We start from the raw sequence: 11,225 nt of genomic DNA, 5'->3' as shown, positions 1-11,225 counted from the left end.
TATAAGATCTGGCATAACATATTTTGTTTAAAGCATTAACATTTTTACTTAGTACCTTTTCTAATTATAATTTTTTTAACTAATTAACCAACCTTCTCTAAGCAATAATTTTTATTGTAGATAATGTTGATATTGTATGAAAAACAATTAATTTTAACTTGCTTTATTAATTTATATAAAATTATTATTAAGTATTTATAATACTGGAAGTTTGGGGGAAAAAAAGAGAACTGGAGGGAATACCAGCATAAGATCCCTTTCTTGAGATTGGGAGATTCTTATCTGCAACTTTTAACCTAGATCCTTGATCAAAAGACACCATCCCTTTGTTAAAAAGTTAAAAAAGAACTTGGGGAGGCATCCTAGCTCTTGGGTGCCTAGGTAAACGCCTGAGGGTAATTGACGGCTCGCCCTGCCCAACATTGGTATGACCTAGGAGGAAGGGAGATTTCGCCCTGCCCTTGGATCGTGGGTGAGCCCAACCCCTTTCCAAAAATTCTATTATCAAAAAAAAAAGTTAAAAAAGAACGATTTTGTCTAGTCAAAGGGAGTAACTGTTAATGAAGAAATTTTAATACTTTAGGGGAAAAAATGCTGGTTGAATACCTGAATCAAAATCAAAATTCCCATAAGGTGAGGTAAACTTTTCAATGAGCTCGCTTTTAAAGATGACTGCATGTTTATGAACCATTATTTTGTCTCATCCAAAAAGAAAAAAAATCACTCGCGAAATTTTTTTTTTTGCAAAACACGCTTTCATGACAAATGGAAACTGGAAAGTCCTCGATCGTCAGCATTTCATTTGAATAGGAAGAGGAAGACAGGTTTGTTGACCTTGCAATTAAAAAAAAAAAATTCACTCAGATAACGGCATTTCATTGATTTCCCATGCTCTGAAGTTATGTTGTGTCTTCAGAAACTATTACCTCCTATCCTAATTATAAGAGTTAGTTAATTAATTTGAAAAAATTAAGAAAATAAGTTAAGTTAGTTATTTGTAATAAATAGATATTGTCTTTCCTAAAAACATTCTTACTAGTGTATTAATTAGAACTACTATTATTAGAAAGACTACATTGAAAAAAAATATATAAATATGAGAGATAAAATGGATTGAGATTTTATATTTAGAATCAAAATAAAAGTCAAATAACGTCTTATATTAAGGACCGGATGTAGTATTTGGAATCATAATAAAATTCAGAGGAACTTATTTTAATAAAAAACATATCATTAAAGAACACAAAAAAATAAGCCTACCGGCAAGACAAGTCCTGCTTAATTAGCTTCATGATGAATAATTAAGAAGGTGCTCAACTGGAATAGGCTCTCAGCCGGCCACGTTTGCCTTGCATGCCGTCCATGCACAATAAATTAGTCTCGATACGTTACAAAGCCTCTATACATACGTAAACCTCAATGATTCTTTCATGTTTCCCGTTTTAATTTGCTCTGTTCGTTGTCCCTCTCTCTCTTGACGGAATGTGCAAAGTCTTTATGTTGTTTGTCTCGTTAAACTGATGTATCTTCCTTCCTACCCACAAAATCGAATCTTGTTCATTTCTCTCTTTCTGAATTCTCTTCCTCTGCTTCAGCCATGGTTGGCTCTTCCTTTGAAATCGACTACAACTCCTCAGGCCAACACTGTCCTACACGACGCTACCCCTCAACGCCAGTGAGTTCTCGCAATACGTCTCGGTCTTTCACGGCAGCGTCGACCTCTCGGGGCAACCCCTATCCTGCTCTGGGCCGCCGGAACAAGGCTCCGGCGATTCACACTACCTCCGACGACGACCGTTCATGGCAGACAGAAGTTTCGTGGCAATTTGAGCCCAGTGGATGGCGCGAATACGGTAATAGAAATTTGGGCTCTGTTTTCGCTCCATGGGCCGCAAGCCCAATATCATCAGATAGGAGTCGGGTTTTCCGTCCGTCCGCGAAAGATTATTACCTTTCCAGAACGAGCGGCTTCCCCAGAGGAAATCGGTTTTCTGCGTACTCGAATTCTGAAACTTCACGCAACGTCATTCCGTCTGGGAGAGTCGAGCTTCAGAGCTACGTCGCTGAGGAAAATGGCGATCAGAATAGCAAGTCTTACAATGGATTTTCCAGATTGGACGTCATCAAGGAAGGAATCATCGGTACTAGAAAGGAGAAGAAGAATAGTCCATTGGCGGAAGAAGATGAACTTAGTTTTGCGTCTTTTAGTGTTGGTCGAGAACCAGAGCTCTCGTATACGAAACATGATGGTTACAGTGGCGGTCATGGGCAGATAGTGCCAGTGCATTTCAGCCATGGCGACGGCGGGTATAGTCATAATGGGATCGACAAGTTTTCTGGGTTTCGGGAAGAAGATGAGGAGGATATGGATGACTATGATGATGGTGATGATGATTTGGAGGCTCCAAAAGCAGTTGGATTGTTGAGCTTGTTTCGGTACTCAACAAAGTGGGATTTAGTGCTTGTATTTTTGGGTTGCGTGGGGGCTCTCATAAATGGAGGTTCGCTTCCTTGGTACTCTTTTCTGTTTGGAAAAGCAGTCAATAAGATTTCTCAACAATCCAGTGATGGTGCTGACAGAGACCAGATAATGAAGGATATTAACATGGTATGCTATACTCTTTGTTTTCATCAGTTAATTAAGCCAAACTCCAGGTCAAAAAAATTAAGTCAAACAATAATATCTGATGAACTTCTCATCTTTACCCCCTCGTTTCAATTCTCTCCAATTAATAAATTTTTTTCCTATTAATCCCTATGTCTCTGTGCCATTTGCCAAGCTCTTGGCAATGAGTAACTGGCTTCGGCACTTATTGCTACGGTGACATACGGTTTTTAATACTCATCATTGGTTAAATCTACACTTTTGACATACGGTTTTATCGGCTTAAATTTGAAATTTTTACTTTTTTAAAAATCTGCAGTTAAAAAATTCTATTTATTTTAGATTATTTACTTATTAAAAATATTTTTTTCTTAAAATACAAAAAATTAAATCTCAGCCAGTACTAAATTTGAACAGCTGAGAAGCATCAAAATTGATTTCGACATCTGCACCATCCCAATATAATTTTAGTAGTCCAAATTTAAAATTTTTTATTGATAATTAAAAAATAATTTTTGAAAAAAAATAATAATTGAGATATTTTTTTTATTGTATACTCATTAAAATAAATTTTTTTAAAAAAAGTACAAAAAATATTAAATTTGGATTGTTTATATTTGATGAGCACTATATAGTACTCATCAGAGCATTGTAATCCATTCAGTACTATACTGCTATATATATATAAGCGGAAGCGTGCAATTGTTTCAAATTGACGATTGGAAAAAATTATACGACTTGAGTCAAAGACTACGGTATGCAATTGTTTCCAAATTATTTGAGTAAAATATAAAAGATATCTTTTTTCCCAAACAAACTAAAATGTATCTTACGTAAACTTTTTTTATATATCTGAGATTTTATTTTTATCAATCCAACTATTAGTTAACAGTTAAATTTGATTTTTAATTTTTTTTGACTAAAAATAATTTTATTTGATGCAAGAGTTATTTACACACATATATTTTGATTACATTATAAAATTTTATAATTTAAAATTTTCATCACCATTTATTAAAACTTATTTACTTAGTTCTTTTAATGACTAAAAATATATTTCAAATAAACATTTTTGCTCATTGTACAGTATAAATTATGTGACTTTGAGAAATTATATAAATTATTTAAAATTTTTAAACACATTTTTTGCTACAAAATTTATAAAATTAATCAAATTTTTAATTAATTTTTAAAATGTATATGTTAAGTTGTTAACTAAATTACTCCTTAAACTTTTACAATGTGATAAATACATTAGACAAATAACTGTTTCAAAAAAAAAAGGAAAATAAAGAAATTTATCTAAAATTAGGGTTCTGGTATGGTGGAAGGAAAATTGGTAAACAAAATATATTTTAATAGAAGTTTTAATTAAAAAAATCTTTAACGAATATTTTTTTAATGGATAGCTTTTTAGAATATTGTTAACCAAGTTAAAGATTAAAAAAACTTAAATACATGTTTTCAAAATTAAAAAAAAAAAGATTGGTGTAATATGAGAGTCTTGAATTGAAGTGTCTTTACATAATGTGAAAATATGCATTGTCTAATATGAGCATACATGTTTCTTTCTCTTTAAGTGTCATTCTTATTTACTCTGATTCTCTTTCTCTGCCAACTATCATTTCTCAGATATGCATATATATGACCGTTTTAGCTGCAGTGGTGATGGTTGGAGCATATTTAGGTAAGCAGATTATGAAATTAAATGTATATTTTAATTTTAATAGATAGCCAATGATTCTCTTAGCATTGAGGTGCCTGGGCATTGATCAATATAATTGGCAGAGATCACATGTTGGAGGTTGGTAGGAGAGCGATCTGCCCAAAGAATAAGAAGAGAATATCTAAGAGCAGTTCTTCGTCAGGACATTAGCTTTTATGATACAGAGATCAGCACTGCTGATATTATGCATGGGATTGCAAGTGATGTTGCACAAATTCAAGAAGTTATGGGAGATAAGGTCATCCTTTATTTCTCTTGCTTATTCTTCTTCTACTGTCAAGTTGACAATATGTAATCCAACAGCATAATAGTACTTCAAAATGAACTTAGGTTTAGTTATAGCAAGATGAATGATGTAAACGACAATGAAAGTTTAGGCAGAAAATTAAAAGAAAACAATTTTGGGTTATTACTTAAAAACAAGCGCTAAGTTTACAAAGAAAAATGTATTATATCCATTTATTTATCATAATTATTACATTTTTCTTTTATATTTCTTCTTATTCCTAAACATATCATCGTATATACTGTATTTCCTAGTATTATTGTTAACTTAGAATCTTCTGATTATATATATATTAGGCCCAAATTAACATTTTTAATTAAATTATCCTCTATTACCCCTGATTAAATAAATCAATGTCAAATTCTTTAGTAATAAAATCACATCATCTCCTTCACTAATGAAATCACGCTAAAACAACATTTTCACTAACAAAATCACACTAAAGCAACATTTTCACTTGCACCAAAACTTCTTATCTAAGATTACAACTTTTATTTATGTTTTTTTTTGGGTAATTTTTTTACATAATTTTAAGATACCATATGATAATAACTAAGAAATAAGCATTTAATCATGTTATTGGTGGGTTTATCAAATACTACTTTTGTTCTTTATTATAAGAGCTTGTTTGACTTTTAATTTGATCCTAAATATAAGACCTTAGTCCACTTTGCTTTTCATATTTATTCATTTTTTCCGATGTAATCCTTGTAGTAGTTACATATGTTAAAGATTTCATCAAATGGTAATCCTAGCTAATATACGTGATTAGCAAAGGTATTCTAGGAAAGACAACGCCTATTTGTAACAAATAACTAACTTAACTAATTTTCTCAATCTTCCTAAATTAGTCAACTAGGTTTTATATTAAGGTACGGAAGTAGTATCAATAATCTATTACCCATTGCCTGGATGCATGTACATTGGTTTTACCCAAAAATCTCTCCACTAGATGCTCGAGAAAAGTCTTGGATTCCTTTTTGTGAAAAATTTGTAGACTGAGCCAATTGTGCGTAGATAAGACTTGTATGTCTAATCATGGTTGATTTCATCTGTCAATCTTTTGTATACTGAATCTAACCAAGAATTCCTGCTAATCAAGTTTGATACTTTGTCATTGAGATCCAAGCTGGCGAGTTCTTTACCATATTCGTGTGTAGCTGACACATTTTGAATTTTTTTGCCTTCACAGATGGCTCACTTCATTCATCATTTATGCACATTCGTAACTGGGTATATAGTTGGGTTTATAAGGTCATGGAAAGTTGCTCTGGTGGTCCTCTCAGTCACCCCGGTGACTATGTTCTGTGGTATAGTTTACAAGGCCATTTATGGTGGTTTATCAGCAAAAGAAGAAGTAAGAGCGAAAAAATACTTGATTCCTGTAGTGTAATGGATTCTTCATGACTCCTTTTCTTTTTGGTGTTTGTTAAAGGCTTCTTATAGAACAGCTGGTAGCATTGCAGAGCAGACCATCAGTTCAATCAGGACTGTTTTTTCTTTTGTTGGTGAAAGCCAGATGGCTTCAAAATATTCTGACCTGCTGAAAAATTCAGTCCCGGTTGGGGTCACCATTGGTTTTGCTAAGGGTGCAGGCATGGGAGTCATCTATTTAGTAACATACTCCACATGGGCCCTGGCTTTCTGGTATGGCTCTATCTTAATTGCCAAGGGAGAGATTGATGGAGGTCGGGCCATTGCCTGTTTCTTTGGAGTCATGGTCGGGGGAAGGTGCGATTTCTTTCTTTTCTATTATGTGAAGCATCTGTTCGACTGTGTTCTTTTATTCTAACTTCTTTGTGTTAAAAAATAGAAAAAAAAATCATTAAACAAGCCGTCCATGTTTGGTTGAATCATCTGATCCGAATCACTTTTAGCCGTCTTTTAGCCATCAATGTTTCTGGTTAAAAAAAAGAAGCCATCAATGTTTGGATTGTCTTTCAAAGACATACTTTTGACCAGTAAATTAGTGAAATTGACAAAATAAGGAGAATGCCTTTTGGATAAGAATTGGAATTTCAATATCCAGTGATGGATTTTGTCCCAAAATATTATTACTTGCTTCTGATCCTGCTTCTAAAGGGAGGCTTTACTCTCTTGCTCTTCAAGTTGCTGTCTGCTTTGGTTATCTCATATAATGTCTAGTTTTGCTCTCAAAAGTGCCAAGAAAAATCAAGAACTTGGTCGGACTAGGCGATTTCACCTTAAACTGGACGTGGAACCCACAATCGATCACTTACAATTAAACAAGCCGTTATACATGAAAACTTCTTTAAAATTACACCCACACTGTATACATAGATATGACTTTATTAATCAATTTACTTTCGTACAAGATAACATTTAATATAGTTAAAAAATTAAAATAAATTATGTGAATTGATTCAACCACAATATGTACATTCATTAAAGTGTGAACCAGTTTCTTCTCTAGTTTAATTATTGATTTAAAAAAAAAACAAAAAGATTTTAACTTTTTCCCGTTTCTTAAATTTGCAGAGGCTTGGCATTGGCACTTTCATATTTTGCGCAGTTTGCACAAGGCATTGTTGCAGCAAGCCGAGTATTTGAAATCATAGAGAGAGTCCCTGAGATTGATCCCTACGGCCCTGACGGAAGGAGGCTCTCTAATGTTCGCGGAAGGATTGAGTTCAAAAGTGTTATCTTTGCATACCCAGCTCGTCCTGATGCTCTAATCCTTAATTCCCTTAAACTAGTTATTCCCTCTTCAAGAACTACGGCACTGGTTGGTGCCAGTGGAGGGGGCAAGTCCACTATTTTTGCTCTAATAGAGAGGTTTTATGACCCTATTGAAGGTAAAACACATATCAGAATAACAATTTGATCATATCCTAAGAACTCTGAAAATCTTAAGGCAAATGGATTATACTTTTGGCTTCATTGTCTTTCAAATTCTTTGTAGGGATAATAACCTTGGATGGTCATGACTTGAGGACACTGCAAGTCAAGTGGCTAAGAGATCAAATTGGAATGGTGGGTCAGGAACCGATTCTTTTTGCCACAACCATTCTGGAAAATGTGATGATGGGGAAGGACAATGCCACCAAGAAAGAAGCAATTGCGGCTTGCATTGCAGCTGATGCCCACGACTTCATCTCTGGCCTACCCCTAGGTTACGACACTCAGGTATACTAATCTCTTCAGATATTTGACAAATATGAATCAAATAAACCAAGGTTGTAAAGCATTTATACAATTAACAAGATGAACAGCAAACAAAATTAGCCTGCAATTCGAGAATTTTCTGTACCCATCAAGAATAGGTGGGAAAATCTGGAATTCATTAAACAAGATGGAACTCTTTATCCTTGATAGATAAAATCATCTAAAGAAAATCTACAAGTAGACATACTTGCCTATGATTTAGCTCTAGCCTAAAAAGTGCACTTTTGACAGGTTGGAGCTAAGGGTATCCAACTCTCAGGGGGTCAAAAGCAGCGAATTGCATTGGCTCGAGCCATTATCAAAGATCCTAAAATCCTTCTATTGGATGAACCTACCAGTGCTCTTGATGCTGAGTCAGAGTCTGTGGTCCAACGGGCTATTGACAAGATTTCTGCTCGACGAACAACCATTGTTATTGCTCACAGGATAGCAACAGTAAAGAATGCCCACGCTATTGTGGTTCTTGAAAATGGTTCTGTAACTGAGATTGGTGATCATCGACAGCTTATAGGAAAGGCAGGTGCCTACTATAACCTTGTCATGCTTGCTACGGAAGCCACATCAAAACCAGGGTCTAAGAGCATACAAAAGGTCAATGATTTTTCTGTCTATGAGAACTCAGTTCCTGATGCATCAAAATCAAGACATGCTGTGGATATCTCAAGGTCCAAGTTCTTAAAAGCCATTCAAGATGAAAAACAAGCTGATATGGAAGATGAGCAACAGAAGCAGCCCACAAATTTTCAACTTTCTGAGATATGGAAACTGCAAAAACCAGAGTTTTTGACGCTGTTTTCAGGATTTGCGATGGGCATGCTTGCTGGTGCTTTTCTCTCCCTTTTTCCATTGATTTTAGGCCTAGCCCTTGAAGTATACTTTAAACAGGACACTTCAACAATGGAAACAGATATTAACCATCTATGTTTAGTACTTGTTGGGCTAGGGCTTGGTTGCATAATCTCTCTGACAGGACAACAAGGTCTGTGTGGTTGGGCGGGAACTAAGCTCACAATCAGAATTAGAGACCTTCTTTTTCGATCCATACTAAGACAAGAACCAGGGTGGTTTGATTTTGAAGAAAATTCCACTGGAGTGCTAGTGTCAAGACTATCTATTGACTGTATTAGTTTTCGATCAGTGCTTGGTGATCGATTTTCTGTCCTTTTAATGGGGCTGAGCTCAGCTGCTGTTGGGCTTGGTGTGTGCTTTAAATTTGATTATAGAATAACTTTGTTGGCTGCTGCACTAACTCCTTTCACTCTTGGTGCAAACTATCTAAACTTGATTATAAACCTCGGGCCACGAGTCAACAATGATTCCTTTGCCAGAGCTAGTAACATCGCTTCTGGTGCAGTTTCAAACATAAGAACAACTATTGCATTTTCTGCCCAAGAACAGATAGTCAAATCCTTTGATCAAGCTTTATCAGAACCTAGGAAAAATTCAGTGAAAAGATCACAGATTCTCGGTCTAATGCTTGGGTTCTTCCAAGGTGCCATGTATGGAGCATACACCTTAACTCTTTGGTTTGGTTCCCTCCTTGTAAAACAAGGCAAAGCACAATTCGGGGATGTATACAAGATATTTCTCATCCTTGTTTTGAGCTCATTTTCTGTGGGACAACTAGCTGGTTTAGCACCAGATACTTCTTTGGCAGCTTCAGCAATTCCAGCTGTTCTAGATATCATACACCGTAGACCATTGATAGGGAATGATAGGACGAAAGGAAAGAAACTAGAAAGACCAAAGCTATTAAAGCTAGAATTCAACATGGTGACATTTGCGTACCCATCTAGGCCTAAGGTGATAGTGTTGAGGAATTTCAATTTGAAGGTCAAAGGTGGAAGCACGGTTGCCTTAGTAGGGGCAAGTGGATCAGGAAAATCAACAGTCATATGGTTGATACAGAGGTTTTATGATCCAAACCAGGGGCGGGTGATGATGGGTGGACTAGATTTGAGAGACATTGATGTGGAGTGGTTGAGGAGGCAAACAGCTTTAGTGGGTCAAGAACCTGCACTGTTTGCTGGGAGCATAAGGGAGAATATCGCCTTTGGGGACCCAGAAGCTTCCTGGGCCGAAATCGAAGTGGCAGCAAAGGAAGCTTACATTCACAAATTCATTAGTAGCCTTCCTCAAGGTTATGAAACTCAGGTATGTTGAACTGATAAGCATCTTCCATTTTTCTCATTAATTTGGAGTAAGTTATAGCCCATCGTTCTTTAAATCATAAATTATAATTGAACATACGTGGTTGTATGAAATTAGTTTGTCCTCTTCATGGCTTAGTGTATATTCTACTCCTATATGATTTTTTTCAATTTCAATTTAACGATTTGTGGGATTATACATGTAAATTTTCATAAAAACAGTCACCAAAGTGATAAAAATAATTCATCGTGTAAAGTCTATTTCACTTGTACCTTCAACAATTTTATGTTTTGTAGTTGCTGTTTGGACGTAGAAACTTGGAAGTTTCAATTTCCAAATATCATCTTTGTTTAACAAAGAAACCATCCATTATGCTATGAATGAAATACAATAATGGTATTAAGTGACAGATTGACATGACAAATAAATAAAAGATTGAATGACAGACACTATCTAATACAGAAAATCAATTCTAAACCAAACCACTTTGGTATAACCTAGAAATTGACCCTATGAAAATGGATGTATAAATTGGTACAAATATTTGGATAATTTTACGCATGTTTTGAAGTTTTCCTTCCCCAGGTTGGTGAGAGTGGGGTCCAGCTATCAGGTGGCCAAAAACAGAGGTTAGCAATTGCAAGAGCCATATTGAAGAAATCAAGGGTACTACTACTTGATGAAGCAAGTAGTGCCTTGGACTTAGAATCAGAGAAACATGTCCAAGAAGCACTGAAGAATGTTACAAGAGGTACAACAACTATAATAGTAGCCCACCGTCTTTCTACAATCAGAGAGGCCAATAGCATCGCAGTTGTGAGAGAAGGGACTGTAGTTGAATATGGAAGCCATGATACCCTCCTTGCTTCATATCCCAACGGTTTGTATGCTAACCTGATTCGTTCTGAAACTGAAGTTAATGCCTTTACTGGGTTTCAATAATCTTTCACTGTAATAGTATCGTTCTGAACATAGCCTTCCGTGCTAAGGCACCCAATGGTGAAGTATCATTTGGATACATATCGATAATGCTCACTTCAATGTGTTCTAGGTGGATATTTCCTTATGGGGGGAAAAAAAGATTCTTTAGGATATTCAATTTTAATATGGCATGTAGATCCCCCCCCCCCCCCGGGTATAATTCAAGCATAATGTGATTTTTTCCTTTGAAGAAGTTCATTTACATGTTATGTGCGTGCTGGATAATTCAATAACAAATTTATGCGTCATTTTCACTATAGGTTACTGAGGTTGGCGAGGAACTCCCATTC

General features: G+C 35.4%; 1 protein-coding gene across 1 annotated transcript; it reads left to right on the top strand.

Annotated features, from left to right (window-relative positions):
- The first annotated feature begins 1,597 nt into the window (after positions 1-1,597).
- Positions 1,598-10,972, top strand: LOC114711884 (ABC transporter B family member 19). The gene is made up of 9 exons (XM_028896312.1): positions 1,598-2,608; positions 4,238-4,292; positions 4,394-4,569; positions 5,810-5,974; positions 6,053-6,348; positions 7,117-7,433; positions 7,541-7,764; positions 8,035-9,957; positions 10,540-10,972. Exons 1-9 carry the CDS (start codon positions 1,598-1,600, stop codon positions 10,894-10,896), a joined length of 4,524 nt encoding a protein of 1,507 aa, XP_028752145.1. The 3' UTR covers positions 10,897-10,972.
- The last annotated feature ends 253 nt before the right edge of the window (positions 10,973-11,225 follow it).

The sequence above is a fragment of the Neltuma alba genome, unplaced genomic scaffold, assembly GCF_004799145.2.
Source record: "Neltuma alba isolate B1F8T4 unplaced genomic scaffold, ASM479914v2 tig00011322_pilon, whole genome shotgun sequence".
In the NCBI taxonomy this organism is placed as follows: domain Eukaryota; kingdom Viridiplantae; phylum Streptophyta; class Magnoliopsida; order Fabales; family Fabaceae; genus Neltuma; species Neltuma alba.
This window is presented reverse-complemented; position numbering and strand designations above follow the sequence as displayed.